This window comes from Petromyzon marinus, chromosome 54 (genome assembly GCF_048934315.1).
Source record: "Petromyzon marinus isolate PM22_M1 ecotype Great Lakes invasive population chromosome 54, UKy_Petmar_22M1.pri1.0, whole genome shotgun sequence".
Lineage (NCBI taxonomy): Eukaryota > Metazoa > Chordata > Hyperoartia > Petromyzontiformes > Petromyzontidae > Petromyzon > Petromyzon marinus.
The window spans coordinates 4,598,306-4,619,818 of record NC_133720.1 but is presented as its reverse complement, the minus strand read 5'-3'; the positions used below and the strand labels follow the sequence as shown (position 1 = coordinate 4,619,818).

The 21,513-nt window shown below is 47.4% G+C and overlaps 1 protein-coding gene across 6 annotated transcripts in view; it reads right to left on the bottom strand.

Annotated features, from left to right (window-relative positions):
• Positions 1-11,493: 11,493 nt before the first annotated feature.
• Positions 11,494-21,513, bottom strand: part of LOC116954145 (protein MTSS 2-like) — a 91,759-nt gene continuing 81,739 nt past the window's right edge. For 5 of the 6 annotated variants that reach the window (XM_032974608.2, XM_032974612.2, XM_032974610.2 and 2 more), the window contains 3 exons: positions 20,606-20,785; positions 17,991-18,147; positions 11,494-17,417 (listed from right to left, as the gene is read on the bottom strand). In XM_032974608.2, coding sequence (XP_032830499.2) covers positions 16,423-17,417; positions 17,991-18,147; positions 20,606-20,785 — 1,332 coding nt within the window. In that variant the 3' untranslated portion in view covers positions 11,494-16,422. The remainder of the gene's footprint in view (positions 17,418-17,990; positions 18,148-20,605; positions 20,786-21,513) is intronic. The other variant, XM_032974611.2, reaches the window with a different exon arrangement.

Sequence of the window (21,513 nt, the reverse complement as noted above, 5' to 3'; positions counted from 1 at the left end):
CACGTAGGTAGAAAAAATCAAATAAATCACGACGTTTCGGGCGCAACACAAGCGTCCGTCATCAGGTGGGAAAGCTTGTTATTAGTTGACTAGCTCGCCTGGTATACAGGAGGTCGTGGGTTCGATCTCGATCCTGACGCTTGCTGCTGCATATTTGGAGTTTGCGTGTCTCTCTCATCATCATCACGGTGGCTAGGAGATGTTAACTAGCTCGCCTGGTGTACAGGAGGTCGTGGGTTCGATCTAGACTGACGGTGCCTGCTGCTGCTGCTGTATATTTGGAGTTTGCGGTGTCTCTCTCTCTCTCTGTCCCCGCGGTCGCGTGGATTTTTCTCCGGGTCCTCTGGTTTTCCCCCTCTCCACGTTAAGAATCAACACCACGCGTTTAACAGGGTTTGTCCGGCATACATTTCTACACGGCGATTATAAAAAAAAAGCCACTTCGTTGAGCCATCAATTTGTGATAGCCAGGTCGCTTCTGACAAAAAACGAGTTATAAAGCGGCTCAGTGGGGGCCTTAACCTGGTAAAATAAAACAAATAGTTTCATACATGTTCCTGGTTCTTTCGGTAAAGTCACGTAGAAGGGAAACAATAAAATATAAAAAATATAAAACAAAATTCTCACGACGTTTCGACTGCAACACAAGCAATCATCATCAGGTGTGAAAACCACAGCAATAATTTTTTCTTCAAATGTTCTTGCTGTGGTTTTCATACCTGATGATGATTGCTTGCGTTGCAGTCGAAACGTCGTGATAATTTAATTGTTTTATATTTGTATTATTTTATTGTTTCCCTTCTACGTGACTTTACCGAAAGAACCAGGAACATGTATGAAACTATTTGTTTTATTTTACCAGGTTAAGGCCCCCACTGAGCCGCTTTATAACTCGTTTTTTTTTGTCAGAAGCGACCTGGCTATCACAAATTGATGGCTCAACGAAGTGGCTTTTTTTTAATCATCGCCGTGTAGAAATGTATGCCGGACAAACCCTGTTAAACGCGTGATGTTGATTCTTAACGTGGAGAGGGGGAAAACCGGAGGACCCGGAGAAAAATCCACGCGACCGCGGGGACAGAGAGAGAGAGACACCGCAAACTCCAAATATACAGCAGCAGGCACCGTCAGTCTAGATCGAACCCACGACCTTCTGTACACCAGGCGAGGTCGTCAACTATTAACACTTTATTTTTATTTGACCAGATAAAGCCCACTTGAGCTATATAGCTCGAAACGTCGTGAGAATATTATTGTGTTATTTTATTTTATCAATTTATTATTTTATTCTCATTCTACGTGACTTTACCGAAAGAACCAAAGAAGATATAGCTCGTTTTCAGAAGTGACCTGCCCACGAATGATAGCCCAACGAAAGTGGCTTATCGTGTTGAAATGTACAGCAGACAAATACTATAAGGGGCCGTCCATAAATGACGTCACGCACCTAGGGGGGGGGTCAGACATTTGTGACGATGTGTGACGAGGGGAGGGGCGTTGAGAAATGTGACGTCACATCAAAATGCGCAACTTTAAATAAATATAGACAACACGTTCTACTTAATTAAATATACTTTAAATTTTGATTTAAAGCTTTCGTGACTGCAGTGATTCATATTCTTGGTTCTTTCGGTAAAGTTACGTTGAAGGGAAACAATAAAATAATACAAATATATATAAAACAATAAAATTCTCACGACGTGAGAAATGTTCTTGCCGTTGGTTTTCACACCTGATAATGACTGCTTGTGTTGCAGTCGAAACGTCGTGAGAATTTTATTGTTTTGTATTTATTTTATTGTTTCCCTTCAACGTGACTTTACCGAAAGAACCAAGAATATAAATATACTTTTTTAATAAATGTTTTCTCCTACAACATCAGAGTGCAGCGGCACATTAAATACGAGTTTTTTGACGTCATATTTGAGGAGGGGTCTGACTTTTTGTGACGCCGTGTGACGAAGGGGGCGGGGTGTGCTCAAAAATCGTCCAAAATCGCGTGACGTCATTTATGGACGGCCCCTAAACGTGTGATGTTCATTCTAAATCTCTAGGGAAGAACTGGAGGACCCGGAAAAAAAATACACGCGACCGCATGACGAGAGAGAAAACATGAAGACTCCAAATATTCAGCAGGCGTCAGGGTCGGGGTCGAATCCACGACCTCCTGTATACCTCGCGAGGTAGTTAACATCTCCTAGCCACCTTGGCATAGCCCCGTAGTACTTCATCCGCTGTATAACTCAAAACGATCACTGGCGTCTTTGTGCTCAATACAAATAACGACGTAAATACGATAAGCAGTGTCTCCTTCACGCATCCGTCTCTCCATATACCGTAAATATTAAAAAAACGTATTTATTGGGAGTGCGTAATTTCAGCAGCATCGATTCAGGACAAGCGATACCTCTGGGAGCCAGGCTTGCTTGAACCACTGCTGGCCAAGTGTCAGTTGTTACAGGCAAGGAATCCCCTCTCTCGTGTAAGAAATACATTTGTTTTATTTTGATTTAAAGCTTTCGTGACTGCAGTAATTCATATTCTTAGCTCTTTTGGTAAAGTCACGTTGAAGGGAAGCAATTAAATAATAAAATATATATAAAACAATAAAAATTCTCACGACGTTTCGACCATAACACAAACGGTCACACCTGACACACCTGATGACGACCGTTTGTGTTATGGTCGAAACGTCGTGAGAATTTTTTTTGTTTTATATATATTTTATTGTTTCCCTTCAACGTGACTTTACCGAAAGAGCTAAGAATATGAAATACATTTATATCAACATTATTTTATGTGGAGACGGATGTGGACGAGACATTTATGATATACTGTACCATAATGTATCGAGTGTGAGTTTGTGACTTTTTCCGGAATACATTTTAAAGCCCATTTATTGAGCGCATAATATTCGTGTTTGGCCAAAAGGCGAACAGCCTTGTTCACCACAAGCACTGTGTGTGGTTAATGCAGACATGATTCTCTGCAAAAGGTTTCTGTTTGGTTTTTGAATATCTTAACAGTTCCTGTTTTATTTCCAGAAAGGATAACGCCTAATCTTATACTTTGATACTGGCAAGAAAGGTCTCATGTTGAAGAGCGGTGTCTACCGTGCAACAGAGGAGGTCAGTGAGATTGGGTTTTTCAAAAGGTCAAGTCACTAAAGCATTGTCGGGAAGAATATCAGGTAAAAAAACATAATTCGAAATGTTTCTTTAATTGCTTTGTGTCGTTTTTGGTTAAACAAAAAATGTGTTCCGTATTGTACACTTACCACTCGTACTCTGAATGTATAGCTAGGGGACTCTGTACCAACGTGTTATAGCTTCTAATTATGGTTGTGACGTTGTTTTTGATACAAATAAAAAAATTCGTATTAATGTATGTCTATTTATTTCTTACTGAGAGCGGGTTAGATGTTACGACTGCATACAAGTAACTGCTTAGCTTCCGAAATCAGTCAACTTGGAAGAGTAGGCCAAAAATACCGTCGAGAGGGCGTCTCTGGAAGCTCCATCCAGTGGAGGCCTTTTGCCCAGCAGTGGCGTGAGCAAGAGATGTTGCCTCCCTCGCCTGGTATGCAGGAGGTCGTGGGTTCGGTCACGATTTGGTCATTTATAGCAGTGAAGTCTATGGGAGCCAGGGTAGAATTCGGTATCGCTTGAGGTAGCCAATATTTATGGATACCCGTTTCCCTTGTTTAGGGATAATCGATGGATTGTGCAAACGTTCCTATATATATAAACGCTTATTGCATAACCCCTTTTGTTGGCTATTTAAATATGTTGATTACAGCTCAAGTGTTGGCCAGTGTGGGGGGCTAATGCCCCCCTCCCCACTCCCCATTAGGTGGGGGCTGATCTCCCACTCCCCATTAGGTGGGGGCTGATCTCCCCCTCCCCACTCCCCACTGGCTGATCTCCCCCTCCCCACTCCCCGCGAGCGGGTGGGGTGCGACGTCTGCCCCCTCCACCCCCGCCCCCGACCGGGTGACCGACCCCCGCACCAGCGCCCTCTCTGACTGACATAACTAGCGGCTGGCAGACCCCGCCTAGGGGTTAATTACGCGCGCGCCCTCCCCCCCTCCCCACTCGCGCGGATTACGTAATAGTTTAACTCGCCGCTCGCGGCTGTTTAGAGTTAATTAATTATTTCCACTAAGCCGTCAACAAGCCGAAGGTGCTCGGAATCAATTAATTAATCTCTGCGCGCTACGCTCGCTGGGCGGCCAAGCGGCCCCCTATTTAATTTATTTATTTGTTTGTGTGTGCGCGCGCGTGGTGCATATGCTGATTAAAGTCACCCACACACCGTCGTGCGCCGATCGCTGTCCCACCGCTCTTCACACACACACATGCACCACGCGTCAAACATCAGTCTGTGCTAAGATTTATTTCCTGGAGCGAATAGGGACCCTTGTTTTTCCCCCTCCAGCCAGCACCCTTCGGACAGCGCCTAACCTCCTATCACCTGGTCGTCGCAGAGCGCGTCTATCCCCCAAGCTCGAGCTGACTGCGAGCTGGGCTGAATTGGCCCCCTCACCACGTACTGACCCACCTTTCCAGCTGCACGATGGGGGTTGGGGAAGATGCCCGCCTCGGAGACTTTGCCTGGGCAATCGTTTTCAGCTGCACCCTGCAGGCGTCCCACGGATGCTGAGGGCGGCTGGTATTCTCTCCCGCTCCAGAAGAACTCTGATCCAATTTGCCCTCCTTCCCCCTTTATGTTAATCCACAGTTAAATGATGTCACCCTGCGCATCCAATCGAATCTTTTTCAGCCGTTTTGAGCGCTCTGGCCGTTGGGGGGGGGGGGGGGGTCACGTCATCCCCCCCCCCTTTCCATTGTCTCTGTACCTGCGTTCCCCGCCGCTGACTCACCGATAATCCCCTCGGTCCCTCCCTCTTAAATCCTCCTATATGCCTAGGGGCTTTTCCCTCCAACCCCACTGTTTACACTGCCGCAGAGTAATTGCCTTGGGGTACCCCCCCCCCCCCACCCCGTGTTGTGTATGCGTCATCGCGGCCGGCCTATAAAGCTCTATGCCCCCTTTTTGGGGGGGCCGCCATGCAATCCGGTCTGGGGGGCTCAGCCAATTTCCTGGTCCGGGGAAACCGTGGAACGTTCTTGTTAATGGGGTCCTCGAGTGAAAACCCATCGTACCAGGTGATCCCTTCTCGAGACCCTACGGGGGTGCATGTGAGTGTTTAGTGGGGCATGCGTGCGTTTGTGGGGGGGGGGGGTGCAAGGAGAGGGTAGCGCCGGCCGAGCTGCTCCGCTGTGGTGGCACCACACCATGTCAGACGGCACCATCAGAGTACGGTACAACATTTGGTTTGGGTTCATATGGACTCGCAGGCGTCCAGATATTAAGTATATATTTAAGACGTTAACCAAAAATTATTTGATGATCCGGCTGCATTGGTAGTGTTGCATAAGCAAAAACATTCATGAAAATCAACACATTCGTCAATATGACAACCTTTGCTATCAAGAAACGTCATTGTCCGAAACGCCGCCTGTTATACGTTATTTCCTTTAAAGGCCACAGTGTTATACTGGTAGGAACCTCCTGGTTACACCACCAGCCCACAGGGGATTATTGTGTCCGTCCGTCGTGCATACAAAAATGGGAGGGGTGGGGCTGGGTGGAGAGGGAAGGGTGGGGAGGGGCTGGGTGGGGAGGGAGGGGATGGGTGGGGAGGGGAGGGTGGGGAGAGGCTGGGTGGGGAGGGTGGGGAGGGTGGGGCTGGGTGGGGGGTGGGAGGGGTGGGGCTGGGTGGGGAGGAGCTGGTCACCCCGTGGTGCCCTTATAAAACTCAACGTTTAACCTACTCACGCCGGCTTGTTCCCGCCCTCACAGTCCAGTATATTTGCGGAATACACCACGTGGTGCCGCCGTTGACCCTGGCCATTGACCGAGCAACCCAACGTTCCTACCAGCTCCCTCCGCAGGAATGTGTTTTACGATCGTGTTGAGTTTGTCTGTTTTTTTTACGTGCAAGGGGCGGGGGGGGGCTTACCGCACCCGTGGCTGGTCGACGTGGAGGAGACAATGTTGATGCGCCGAGACTTAACCATTAGGGGGCGACTTTGCACGCGAGTTTCACATTCTACAGAACGTCAACAGCAGGCCCATGCGCACATCTTTATACAATCAAATGGAAAATGTAAGACTCAAATGCCACCAGGAAAGCTACTGTGGTTATGCAGCCAAAAACTGTTGACCAATATAGTAAACCCACTGTGGTCTGCGCTCCTTAAATGGACAAGGAACAGCAAAACTACACGAATTCTCTCTCCTCTGAAGCCCTCTCGCCGTGGCCAGCAGACCTCGATATTGGCACCTAGCTCCTGAACATCCTGGATTGCCAAAATTCATCCGCCGAGAATCCACCAACTGACGATCCAGTCGCCAATTATATTCTTCCCTTTGTGCCATCTCGTTTGCATTGCGTGTCGTCGCAAGAAATAGAATTCATCCGCCGAGAATCTAGCAGCTGATGATCGAGTCACCAATTCAAATTCTTCACTTTCCCTTTATGCCGTCTCGTGTGTGTTGTGTGCCGGTCTCGACCGTTTCCTTTGCAGTGCCAATTTCTGTTGCGTTCCCAAAGGCAATCGTTACTGTGCATTGGCTTTGAACACATCGCATGGGATTTGCATGATTCGCAAAGTAATACATTGCAACGTATGCTAAGAAGAGCCACTGGCCAAAACGTCACGTATTATATCTTCTATACTGGACTGTATTTTTATTTTAAGGCAGCGTTGTTGACAAACGTGAGTTAGTTTGCTGTGTTTGTGCACCACAGCCAACGCAGCGTCAACAAATAATCCGTATGCTTTTTTTCTCTTTTACTAGACCTTGTTTTTAAAATATAATTTCCTGTGCTTGTGTTTGCATTGTCTTCTCTTATCAGTATCTTTCTCAAGAGCATTAGCTGCCTACCCCGTTTCATTTCCACTTTTCCACCATCATCGTTTTCCCAATAACTTTAGCTATTTCGGTACTTGTTCTCAGTAGGTTTATCTCACTATACTCCATCACAAGGCCGTAGCCATGGAGTCAACATTGGGAGGGACCAAATCTTCCAGGGGGTCCCAACCCAGAAGAACGTCTAAATTTGAAAACTCATTTCCTGCCCAAAATATGTAAAAATTCACTAACACATGGGATGGACTTTTATTTTTTTACAATGTCTAATAGTGTATTGCATTACATTGCTCTGTTTTTACTTTTTTACCATTTCTTGTTTCATTGTATGTAATGTTTGAGATTAGGGATTAATAAAGCACAACCATAACCACAATCATATAAACAGAAATCTGTGCATTGATTTATTTGAAGACAAGTCTAGATATTGTGGCCAAGGTTGAGCAAATTGTTGTTTTTATTTACATAGCATAGCAATTATTTTATCCTTTGTTATTTTTAATAGCAACATATTAGTGGGGGGGGGGGGCATTTTGAGCATATTTCAATATATTATAATATATTATAATTACGGCCTTGCTCTATCACAATACCGTGGTACGTTTTTTTTTTAATCGGTGTCTGCTTATCGTTGTTGAACAGTGGTGATTCGGTACTTTTCCACTAAGGGGCCGCCCATAAATGACGTCATGCACCTAGGGGGGGGAGGTTAGACATTTGTGGCGATGTGTGACGAGGCGGGGGGGGGGTTAATTAAATAGACTTTTAAATAAATGGTTTCTCCTACAACATCAGAGTGCAGCGCCACATTAAATACGCACTACAATGGCAATAGTTTAAAGCGATTTGAAGCATGTTTTATTTTGGGGGGGGGGGGCAGAGCTTTGTGACGTCATATTTGAGGGGGGGGGTCTGACTTTTTGTGACGCCGTGTGACGAGGGGGGGGGCATTCAAAAATCGTCCAAAATCGCGTGACGTCATTTATGGACGACCCCTAAACGTGTGATGTTCATTCTAAATCTCTAGGGAAGAACTGGAGGACCCGGAAATGTTTTGATTTCCCGTCAATGACGAGGAAAACCCCCGTAATTATTATTGGCATTAGCCAAGCTTATGGGCCCCCATAATGTGGAATTGGCATTTTCCAGAGGCAAGACTGCGCAGCAGTGTGAGCGTTGGCGACTTATATTATGCTGATGAGTCCTAACGAGGACAAACTCGTTCCACAATCATTGGCTATCACTTACCGCTGCTCTCAGTCGGTCACATTTGCTCATTTATCGTGATGGTGGCCGAAGACTCGAAACCCACAATGCACGTCGCTGAGCCCAATAACATTTGCCACCCCCCTTTCTGAAATACGAACATGATTAAGAAGCGTTTGCTCAAGTAAATCTGAGTGCACAGAGGCCATTGCAACAAGTTAACACTGTTTCTTGTTATTACAATGCACCAGTGCTAGGCTGGAGTTTGCTTCATTCACTCAAGGCAGCATTTACACAAATGCCCAATTGTTCCAGAACACGTGCTACTAATTTACATGCAACTCCAACTACTTTGCATGTTGCCGTGGTGTAATCGTACACCAGACTTGCAATGCAGGGGGTGCCGGTTCGCAATCCATCTCCCGGCAATTGAAACAATGGGGCAAGTCTCTTAAATGTACTCCCCACCCCCTACCCCCCGACCCGACCGCCTTTGTCTTCCCTGCAGTCTAAATGGGTGCACCACAGTCGATGGACAGGTTACATGTGGTGAGGTAGAGTGGGGAGAACTCCAAGCTCGTCCAAGACGTCTGGTCAACTTGGAAGGGTAGGCCAAAAACACCGTAGAGAGTTCTATTCAGTGGAGGCCTTTTGCCCAGCAGTGGCGTGAACAAGAGATGTTAACTCCCTCGCCTGGTATGCAGGAGGACGTGGGTTCGACCTCGAACCCTAACGCCTCCTGTATATTTGGAGTTTGCGTGTCTCTCTCTCATCATCACCACTGTGGCTAGGAGATGTTAACTACCTCGCCTGGTATACAGGAAGTCGTGGGTTCGATCCCGAACCCTGACGCCTGCTGCTGTATATTTGGAGTTTGCGTGTCTCTCTCTCATCATCATCAGGGTGGCTAGGAGATGTTAACTCCCTCGCCTGGTATGCAGGAGGACGTGGGTTCGACCCCGAACCCTAACGCCTGCTGTATATTTGGAGTTTGCGTGTCTCTCTCTCATCATCATCACGGTGGCTAGGAGATGTTAACTACCTCGCTTGGTACGCAGGAGGTCGTCGGTTCGACCAGAACCGTGATGCCTGCTGTATATTTGGAGTTTGCGTGTCTCTGAGCTATCATTTGCGATGGCCAGGTCGCTTCTGAAAAAGAGCTACATACAGTGAGGGAAAAAAGTATTTGATCCTCTGCTGATTTTGTACGTTTGCCCACTGACAAAGAAACGACCAGTCTATAATTTTAATGGTAGGTTCATTTGAACAGTGAGAGACAGAATAACAACAACAAAATCCAGAAAAACGCATGTCAAAAATGTTATAAATTGATTTGCATTTTAATGAGGGAAATAAGAATTTGACCCCTCTGCAAAACATGACAGTACTTGGTGGCAAAAACCTTGTTGGCAATCACAGAGGTCAGACGTTTCTTGTAGTTTGCCACCAGGTTTGCACACATCTCAGGAGGGATTTCGTCCCACTCCTCTTTGCAAATCTTCTCCAAGTCATTAAGGTTTCGAGGCTGACGTTTGGCAACTCGAACCTTCAGCTCCCTCCACAGATTTTCTATGGGATTAAGGTCTGGAGACTGGCTAGGCCACTCCAGGACCTTAATGTGCTTCTTCTTGAGCCACTCCTTTGTTGCCTTGGCCGTGTGTTTTGGGTCATTGTCATGCTGGAATACCCATCCACGATCCATTTTCAATGCCCTGGCTGAGGGAAGGAGGTTCTCACCCAAGATTTGACGGTACACGGCCCAGTTCATCGTCCCTTTGATACGGTGAAGTTGTCCTTTCCCCTTAGCAGAAAAAACACCCCCAAAGCATAATGTTTCCACCTCCATGTTTGAAGGTGGGGATGGTGTTCTTGGGGTCATAGGCAGCATTCCACCTCCTCCAAACACGGCGAGTTGAGTTGATGCCAAAGAGCTCCATTTTGGTCTCATCTGACCACAACACTTTCACCCAGTTGTCCTCTGAATCATTCAGATGTTCATTGGCAAACTTCAGACGGGCATGTATATGTGCTTTCTTGAGCAGGGGGACCTTGCGGGCGCTGCAGGATTTCAGTCCTTCACGGCGTAGTGTGTTACCAATTGTTTTCTTGGTGACTATGGTCCCAACTGCCTTGAGATCATTGACAAGATCCTCCCGTGCAGTTCTAGGCTGATTCCTCACCGTTCTCATGATCATTGCAACTCCACGAGGTGAGATCTTGCATGTAGCCCCAGGCCGTGTTGTGGTCAGATGAGACCAAAATGGAGCTCATTGGCATCAACTCAACTCGCCGTGTTTAGAGGAGGTGGAATGCTGCCTATGACCCAAAGAACACCATCCCCACCGTCAAACATGGAGGTGGAAACATTATGCTTTGGGGGTGTTTTTCTGCTAAGGGGACAGGACAACTTCATCGCATCAAAGGAACGATGGACGGGGCCATGTACCGTCAAATCTTGGGTGAGAACCTCCTTCCCTCAGCCAGGGCATTGAAAATAAATCGTGGATGGGTATTTCAGCATGACAATGACCCAAAACACACGGCCAAGGCAACAAAGGAGTGGCTCAAGAAGAAGCACATTAAGGTCCTGGAGTGGCCTCGCCAGTCTCCAGACCTTAATCCCAAAGAAAATCTGTGGAGGGAGCTGAAGGTTCGAGTTGCCAAACGTCAGCCTCGAAACCTTAATGACTTGGAGAAGATTTGCAAAGAGGAGTGGGACAAAATCCCTCCTGAGATGTGTGCAAACCTAGTGGCAAACTACAAGAAACGTCTGACCTCTGTGATTGCCAACAAGGGTTTTGCGACCAAGTACTAAGTCATGTTTTGCAGAGGGGTCAAATACTTATTTCCCTCATTAAAATGCAAATCAATTTATAACATTTTTGACATGCGTTTTTCTGGATTTTTTTATTGTTATTCTGTCTCTCACTGTTCAAATAAACCTACTATTAAAATTATAGACTGATCATTTCTTTGTCAGTGGGCAAACGTACAAAATCAGAAGGGGATCAAATACTTTTTTCCCTCACTGTAGCTAGTGGGCCTTACCTGGTAAAATAAAAAAAATGGTTTAATAGTTTAAGTGAATAGTTTTAGAACGTAAATTTAGAAAGTGTACTGTAAAGGATCGTTTAAAATATTACTTTGCGTGTTGAGTGCGTTAATTTTTAAAATTTGAGATTATGCCTTTTCACATACAGTAAATGATTTTCTTCCTCAGCACAACTCGAAAGACACACTATAATTTAATACAAGATAATCATTTCTCAATGCGTTTCAAATTAGTCTGAGTGTTGAAATGTAAGATGCGATTTTCTATTATCCACGAACTCCATGAAATACAGTACATCAGTCTTATGGTAACTTTATTCAAAACACTACCTTCATGATTAAATGCAGTAATGATGTAACATCAGGCAATTTAATGGCAGCTTAAGCGACTACAATGCCAACCGCAATAGCCACGAGGAAAATGTTATCAAACATCACGGAATATAACATTGGCACGGGATACAAAACATAATGGAAAAGTTGCAAGCAAGTTTTCATATTTAGTCAACAATACATATGCATTATAAGTATTACAGGTTATCAACGTTACAGCAAACATCTCCGTTTTGAAGTACAGGGCAAAATGCTCCTTTACATCCTGTAAGACCTGCTGTGTACCTTGGCCGAGAGAAAAATAAAGTTTGAATAGCGTTGAAAAGCCAGATGTGACCTGAGAAGAAAGATACACTGTGATGCCCCATATGACACAGTATGTAAAGAAGAAGACTGCTTTAATCTTGATTCTGAAGCTTTCGTGACTGCAGGAATCCATACTCTTTGGTTCTTTCGGTAAAGTCACGTAGTAGGTGTAAAATAAAATAAATCACGACGTTTCGGGCGCAACACAAGCGTCCATCGTCAGGTGGGAAAGCGTGGTCCTGCTGCTGAGGCAGACTGTTTTAAAAGGTTTTGCCTTTGCCTAAAAGCATAGCAATATCGAGCCACTTTCACCAACATCTTTGCCGAAGCCTTCGCAGTGTCGTTAATTGTAACTAAAGTATTTCTCAAGAGAAAAAACACACTTCAGGTGGAACTTTGCATTCGTGGGTAAACTCATTTTATTATTTTCATTATTATTATTATTTTTCTACCTACGTGACTTTACCGAAAGAACCAAAGAGTATGGATCGTTGCAGTCACGAAAACTTCAAATCTATAATCATTCCTATCTTACATTTCTATTTTGTCGCAGCAAGTATGAAAATACCGTGTTTCTTACTTGCTTCATGTAATTCAGTGGGTGTCGGTAAGCTAGTTAGGCGAGAATACAACGTAAGTTTACCATTTTTAGTTGGCACTGCCATGCTAAGTCGCACGGGCATTTAAACTGAGTGTTCAGTCGGCACTGCTGTGCAAGGTCAGTCTTGTGAGAGAAAAAAAACATCGACCTGAGTAAACTGGTAAGTGAAAAGTCGCTGCTCATTGGATCTGTATGAAACAACTCCCACCGTTAACATGCCCATACCCGATGCAAAGGAATTAGTAAAAAGCATATTTACATATTTATTGTGTATGCTGTCAACTTTCGCGATGCATTAGTATCTAGTACAAAAGAAAGGTTGCCCTGTTAGACGTGTGTCGCAGAGCTCCAGCATTATCGCAATTAACTCGATCACGTGCACGACCTGGGCGATTATTATTTTCCCATAGCGGTAACAGAAAATTACAGGCATTAAACAGACGATGATTGTGAACTTTGAACTTCCACCAGGGGGCAATAACAAGGTTTGAGACTTTTTATATAACGTAAAAAACACGAAACAAAAACTCAGCACTTTTTTGTGTTTAAATTGGTTACAATTTACACGTCGGTTACTCCATATTCAACAAACAACACTTCAGTGCTCTCGGTGAATTGTGCTCTCAACTAATTTCTATCCCTCTACAATTCTGCGAGTGTGTGTGTGCGTGCGTGCACGCGTGGGAGAGGTGGGACTTGCATGGATATTACATACACAGTTCCAGCAATTGTAAAGACACACACACACACAAACCCAAAATATGCATCCATGAGTGGTACAATGTCAAGACAAAATGCAGTTAAGGAAAAGTGGAGTTGTGAGAGTCGTAGTTGTGATTTGTTGCCTGGGAATTGAAGATAATAAGGGCTACATTTTTGAAGGCGGTGGGAGCTACAGACTAGTTGGTTGCAACTAATTTGATGGAGGAAGCAGCAAAGAGGCAATTATAGAGCGCGGGACGGGTGGTTGTGGACTGTGGTTGGTACGCAAAGCTGTCTCGTGTTGCTTAAATTATCTTCCGTCAATGGCCTGCACAAAGTTGCCCCCTTGTTGAAATGTCGTATGCGCACTTTTCGGAACAAAACTGTGGTGGACACACGTGTGTATACCCTCTAAGTGCGCGGGAAAGTGAAGATTAATGACAGGAAAACATTGTGTATGAAACCCCTCAAAAGCGTGTTTTTGTTCTGTGAATATTAAGGAGCATTAGGCCACGACAATAATTAATGTACATCAGATAAAAGGTAAAAATCAAACGGTCAAAATATTACATTTCAGTAATTTTGCAACAAAATCCTACTTGTATTTAGAAACTGCATGCAAGTTCTATAGGTCTTTCAACACACAGCCAAAACACCAGGGTCCCAGACACATGTCACCTACTGTGATATATAACAAGAGTAAAAAAAATTTCCACGACTTGGAAACGCAGGTCAGAACAGCTCCCCTTTTACAGGAAAAAATTACGTCAAAGTCATAAAGCATCCATGGTCTAAAACAACGACGAGTTACAACGATAAGGCAGGCGATCAACTGCTGTATACATATGACTACAAGGTAAGGCCAAACAATGCATCACACTGCACAGGACTCAAATATCGTTAAGTTTTGCTTCCAACGTTTTACCGCAGTTTATTGCTAACCGTGGATTGCATGTTGAACTAAACAATTTCCACTTCGACACACAACGAAGACGCAAACATGAATTGCTTCAAAGTCACAATAACCACTTGAAAATCTCTTTCCATGGGCCTCCAATAATTCAAACTCATCTTAACGTCGCCAATCGGCTGGGAATACGCGAGGTGACAGGAGAGCCAGTTTAGAAGCAGTGACCTTCACAGTTACACAACGTTATCCCCCCCCTCCCCGTGCCCGCTGCTGGCCAGCGAAGCCGGGCGGTTCGCCTTGTGCCCGAGGCGTCTCGCCGAGCAACGGGAAGGCATCGGGGCGATGGGCACGGCGACGCGTCTTCCCAACCGACGGGAGCGTGCGCGGAGGATCAGTCACCTCTCTGCGTCGACGGACCCAGCTGACTGGCGGGGCCTCTGCCAAACCAAACCGCGTGACTTCATTTGCGGCCGTCACTCAGGACGGCAGCGCGCGGACGGACGTTCAGGTGCGGCGGTCGCTCTGCTGACAAAAGCCGTGTGCATTGGAGTCTCCTCTATAAGTGTAGTTTACAGCGTGGAAATGTGTTCCGTGCCAGTATTCCTAAGTGGTGGCAGGCACGAAATGAACTTGATTGTTTGCTGCTGCTGCTGCTGCTGCGTTGGCAGTGGTGCACATGTACAAATATCTATGCCACCCTTTTTTTTGCCAGTATCAAAATGATGGGGAAAAAACAGAACAGGCTTTACACTAAAACGGCAAGAATGCAGGTGGTGTCAAGATGTTCAAACAGCAAATATACACCCATCACAAGGCATCGAGTCCGCATTAACCACACATGCTTGTAGTAAAACATTGCCTTTGGCTGCAAAGCCAGAAGGAATGATGCAAGCAGTAAACAGCTTGCCTTTAATCAAAAAGCTATATCAATACTCGTTATCGGATTTAGACATCACGCCGTTTAAATATGTGTCCCACAGTTTGAATAAACAGTCGTAGATTTTTGCAACGATTTTTTAAAGATTTTTTTTCATTTAGAGACATTTCAGTGTTTTATTGCTGTAAGTTCTTGCAGCTGACATTGACGGACACTAATTCGGAGGGGAGGATGTCGGAGGAAGATTGACAAAGTCAACGGCTCCTCTGCATCTCTCCTTCAACAGAGCGGTGGCTTTGGTTGATGCCACACGCCAAAACCACCACTTCATGGTATGGAATGGGTGAGCACTCCACCACCTATGTTTAACCATTTATTCTCCCCCAAATATACCGGATAGAATATATTCTCTCGACTGAAATTGCATTTGTTAATGTTCACCTTCTCTCCAAATACTACGATTGCTAAGAATTATTATGGCACGTAGGTTAATATTTGCAGACTATGTCAATAGTAATGCTGTTTTCAGCTATTGGCTCAACAACCATCGAACATAAGGACCAGGATTTGCACCAATATCTTACTTTATAGTTTTATATATATTTTTTTGTAAATTTCAAATTAACCGAAATTAATGTATTTTTACACCTTTAATGGTCGAACCGTCACGATGCAAATAATATTTGTAACTTCAAATAGCCAAGCATTTGAGCTTTTACACACGTCTAAAGTTTTGCACTTTGTATCTGGACGAGATGGTTAATTTTCTCAACTCGTGATTCTACAAACCCAAAATATATTTATTTTTGATTGCGTAATCCAGGATTCCATTGCATTTTTGTAATTGAGCACAATGCACATTTTGCCTTTTAAAACATTCCCAATTCCTTGTTTCAGTAATTTACATACACTTACAATATTAATTAATCACAATGTGACTTATTGCATGAGTAAATCACCAGGGGCATCATCCAGCCCCATTTCATCATCCTCCATAGGATCCCCAAACAGCATCAGGAGTTGTGAGCCCAGGAAATGAATCCCTGGGGGGTGTGTGTATGTATGCGTTTGTTGGATGCAATCTGTCCCATCTCTTGCCACCGATACAACACAGTAATACTAACGGCGGTGACAATCACGGAGCAGAATATCCGTGGGAGGGAAGTGATCCCTGATGAAACTCATGAGACCAACTCCTATCTGATATATTCGTGTAACTATATGACGTACATTTCTTCTAATTGGCCTGTCAAATGCACGTCAGCAAACGTGTTATATTTTTACACTGCGGGCGTACTCGAGCAATTGAGTAAGACATCAAAGGACTGTAATGGTCCAGCTGCTTCCATCGATGTTTTTAGACTTTCCTTTCACGGGGCTACGGGGGGGGGGGGCGGAGGGGGGGGGGGCTGACGTCTGCACGTCACTCGGCTGAGAGGGCGCCGCTTGCGTTCGTGAAACCGCGGGGCAGACACGTATCCGGGGGTCCCCATCGGCTCAGATGCGGGGAGCAGACCGGTCGTTGGTGATGGTCCTGCGCAGCCGCACTCCGCGGCGGATGGAGCTCAGCACGTCTTCGCCCTGGGAGGGCGACGGGGGCGACGGGCACGGAGACACGGGGATGGTCTTCACCCCCAGCGGGCAGCTCGGCTCCGCGGGCGAAATCCCATGGTGGCGGGAAACCTGCGCGCCGCTGTCCACCACGAGCGCCTGCTGATTCTCCGCGCCGCACAGCTCGTCTTTCACTGCGTCGCGTTCCCGCGCCGCGATCCGCCTCGGAGTCTCCGCCGCAGGGACTGGCGAGGTAGGAGAACCGGGGGCGCTGCTTTGAACCGAAAACGCTCCGTCGGATTTGGAAGGCGAGGAGGCGATGCTGGGATCGCCGCAGTCGCTGGCGGTGGAGGAGCCGACGCTGCCGATCACGGGGGACGCGCCTCGCTTGTGCTCCTGCGCGCCGTCGCAGTGGCCGGGGGATCCGCGGCGGTGCTCGGGAGCGAGGGGCGAGCCGTCGCGTCCCGGCGAGCCGGGACGCTGCCCGTGCGACGCTCGCGTCGGCTCAGACGCGCCGCCGCCGCAGCCGCCGCCGCCGCTGCTACCGCTACTGGGAGAGGCGCTGCCGCCGCTCAGCTGCAGGGACTCGTCGCTGCCGGCGTGCGAGGGCGACAGGCTGCCGGGCAGCGTCGGGACGGCGGGGGGCTTCACGGGGACGACCGGCGGGCGGATGGGAATGGGCCCCGCCGCGGACCCCGCTCGCCGGAGCAGGGGCTTGCTGGACGGGTTGCGGCGGATCGTGGCCACCCCGGGGGTGCCGGCCGTCGCGGCGCCGCCACAGTTGGGGATGCCGGCGGTGGAGGCCGGACGCTTGGAGTGGAACATGCGGCGGTAGGACTGGCTCAGGTCGCTGTTGCGAGGGATGGTGCACGACCGGTCAAACTCCACGGCGGGTTCCAGCTCTGCATCACCGTTCACCGAGAGACAGTCAGAATCTGAAACTGCAAGGGGGGAAAAAAGCGCGCGCTCTTAGCTGTTAGTCGTTTTGCACGGTGTTTGTCTAAATGCAGTTGGGCGCCGAGGCTTTTGTGGCCAAAGGGCCGCTAAAAAGTAAACCTCACGCCTCCGACACGTCAGCCAGGTCTGGTCACCGTGAAGCAATAACGCGGCCACCTCGAGTGCACAAGAAGTATTTGTGGGGCCCCTTTGTTTGCGAGGCATCTACTATGATGCATGCAAATATCAAAACACATTTGCACGTTTTGCCACACGCATGTGTAGTTAATTCAGACTTGATGCCTTCTGACGGGTATCTCTTTGGTTTTTTTGAGCATCTTGACACCATCTGTATTCTTGCCGGAAAAAGGCAAAGCCTATTCTTTTCTTTTTCATCATATTGATACTGGCAAAAAAGGGTGCCAGAGATATTTGTACACGTGCACCACTCTCAATGCAGCGGTAGCAGCAAGCAGCTAATAATTAAGTTAATTTCGTGCTAATAACCTCTTAGGAATACTGGCTCAATTAAAATGCCCTTTCCATGGTCCCGTACTAAGATCTTCGGCCTCTCATACCTTGAGAGGGCAGGGTGTCCTCAGAGCACGAGGGGGTGGTGGTCTGTGTGCTGTAGCCGCTCGAACCCTGCATGGAGTCGCGATTGCTCTTCTGACTCTCCAGATGAAGCCCGCGCTTCAGCACCAGGGCCAACTCGCTCGCGCTCACTTCCCCCACCTGTGGCGGCGGGCGGGCGCGGGGCGGACAGGGGAGGACAGGCGGGGACAGGCGGGCGCAAAAGGCCATCACAGAACGGCCACGGGAGAGACGCACAGCAAACACAGCGACACGCTCATGCCGGACACGCAGCGCATGGAGCAGGGCGCGCAGCATGCAGCAACGTCGTCCGGACAGCAGCCGCGGCATCCCGCGCGAACACGCCCGCCGACGAGGGCAGAGCCACATCACCGTCGCCGCACTCCTCCTGTGAGCGCTTCGCCCGGGCCGAGACACCACGCAGTGAAGCCAGCGAGCCGGATTCTTCTCCGTCTCTCCGTCTTCGGTTCGGACTCGGACGCGGGCTTCGTCAGTTGGCTATTGTCAAGGGGGGGCTTCCTTCTGGTGTTAGGAAGCCACTTGAGGTGTGCACTTTGAGATCTAAATTGAAAACTCATTTCTTTTAGAGCTGCTTTTTGTGTTTAGTTTGTCGTCCTTCCCCCCTCACCCCCCCCCCACCTCCGATGAGCATGGCCGGCTACGTAAGGTGTGAAAGAAGTTCTGCATGCATCCATACATGCGTAGAGAACGCTTGCTCAAAATGAGGTCGTAAGCATCAACGGGCCTTGCGTATCTCTGTGGAAAGGATGAAGCCAGCACGGACATCAGCATTTGGGAGTGCGACACGACGGAGCGTCAACAAAAATGTGTAGCTCTGCTGCTCCCCCCCCGTTGCAACGTCTGCTCCATCGCATGCGACCTCGCGATGCACCACACACGGAGGCACGGGGGACTCCCATCCGGTGTCGTGTGTCGTTCACCGGCGTCTCTCCGTAACGCTCCACACGCTCGACGCGTGTGGAGCGTTACGGAGGGCAACTGGAGGCGGGAACAGGCAGCTCTCGCTACGGCGTAGACTTCGCAGCAACAGCAGCAGCAGCAGCGAACCAGAAGAGAGAGCCCCTTGCACGCGGGATCCGAGCTTTTGTTCACGCCTGAAGATGCTAAATGTAAACTCGGTCAAAATGTCGAATGTACATTGTCAAATTGTGGCTTGCCTTTCAACATTCCTGTTTATTTCCCAATAAAACAAAAACATTTCCATATTTGTATGCATGTATGTGTGTTGAACTTCTTTCGCACCATACGTAGCCAACCTCGTGGGGAGCGGTAGTGTAGCGGTTAGCGCGCTGCGCTACGAACCTGGCGACCCGAGTTAGATTCCCGCTCATGGCCAAAATCAGTGACGATTATCTGAAACGGTCCTGGGCCTCCCCTAGGTCGACTCAGCCTCAAATGAGTACCAGGTGCGATGTGTAAACATTGCCACTAGGGAGACAAAGGCGGCCGGGCGTGGTGCTGGCCACCCACCCCCTCGTGTGCCATTCTGGCCTTTATAGGTGCTCGCTAACAGCACTTACCCCAACAGTCTGTTACAGGCTATATGGGGGATCTTTGTCTTTAAACTTCTTTCGCACCATACGTAGCCAACCTTGCCAATCGGAGGTGTGGGGGAAAGGACAAAAGCCTAAACACAAAAAGCAGTTCTAAAGAAATTCGTTTGCTATCGAGTGACAACTTTATTTGATTGGCTCAGTTGGATGATGGAGGATTATAGTTGAATACTTGGCATTATATCTACGCGACGATCTGACCCAAAAGAAACGAATTATGAATCATAATATTGATCGTGAAAAACTATGTTTCAAATGATCTGCAACGTGGTCTCATATCCTATCAAGTGCTTGAACTACCGAAGTATCCCCAGAACTCCACCGATATTGGGGAGAATAAAGCTTTGACTGGCGCAAACTACTAACAAGTAATAAACATTTTGATTTAAAGCTTTCGCGACTGCAGTGATTCATATTCTTGGTTCTGTCGGTAAAGTCACGTTGAAGGGAAACAATAAAATAATAAAATATATATAAAACAATAAAATTCTCACGACGTTTCGACTGTAACACAAACAGCCATCATCACCTGATGATGATCCGGTCCTGGGCCTCCCCTAGGTCGACATCATCACCTGATGATGGCTGTTTGTGTTACAGTCACCTGATGATGGCTATTTGTGTTACAGTCGAAACGTCGTGAGAATTTTATTGGTTTATATATTTTATTATTTTATTGTTTCCCTTCAACGTGACTTTACCGAAAGAACCAAGAATATGAGTAATAAATAAGTGGAAAATGGTTCACAGGAGTTTACAATTTGAGTACTGTGGGTTTACTCTTCAACACACCGGTGTGCTGAAGTAGTAACGAATTGGCACGCTTACTCATTGGCTGTGTCGGGTGGTGGCAGGTTTAACTACACATTTACATATTTACGCGATCTAATACACAAAAAAATCGTTTTTACGGATAACATCGTTCGCGAAACGCGTTAAACTGAGTTTCGTTTTATATATATACAAAAAAAAAAGGCGAGACAAAATGGAAGAAACGCGGCTGCAGGCGGCCACTCAAAACGCACCTTGATGCCGGTGGGCACGTCGATGCTCCGGGGCCTCTGCTGGCCCTCGTCCGGCTGGCAGGCGGCGGCGTCCCCGTCTGCCCCTTTCTCGGCGTCCCCGCATTTCGCCTTGGACTTGTCTCTGCGGCGCTGCAGCGTGTTCACCATCGGCTGGTCGTACGGCCCGGGCTTCGACCAGTCCTGAGCCAACGCGCACGGAACGGCACGAGCGGAGACGGAGGCTTTTCGCGCGCGTTCACACGTGTCGCCGTTCACACGTGTCGCCGTTCAAACGTGTCGCCATTCACACGTGTCATCGTCGACTGCGTTTTGCACACCTCCTGCCAATCTTGGCCATTTGCATTTAAACCAGGGGCGGGGCCAGGGGGCGGTGACAGGGGTGACATTCTGCGTGTAAGTGTACGACACTCGGTCTGGCGAACTCCGTGCAACTGCATTGTCAGAGCGTGTCGCCAACCGATGGCGTCTAGTTCAACAGCCTGACTCGCTAATCATTCTTGAAATTAACATTTGTTGAATGTTACCCCGGGCTGAAATCCTGGCTCTGCCCCTGATTTAAACCCCAACATCAGGCAATGGGGATCTCTTCTAAAGTACTCATCATCATCATCACTCACTCCCCACGTACGGTGATCCGAGTTCTTTTCCCACACCACGGAGAACTACGCTTCCCAAATAAGAGTAAGGTTGATTCGTTCATCACGAGGCATTCTTTTTTCCCCCCACAGTCATTTAAGCATGTAAACATGTACGCATTATATATTCGCTACGAGCCTAAAACATTGGCCGTTGTGTCTATATATATATTTTTTTCTTTTTAGGCCACACACATAGTTTCTGTTGTTTTTGTTGTTGTTTGTTAATTGTGCTTGCGCAAGTGCAGCGGCGGAAACGCCAAATAATTTACG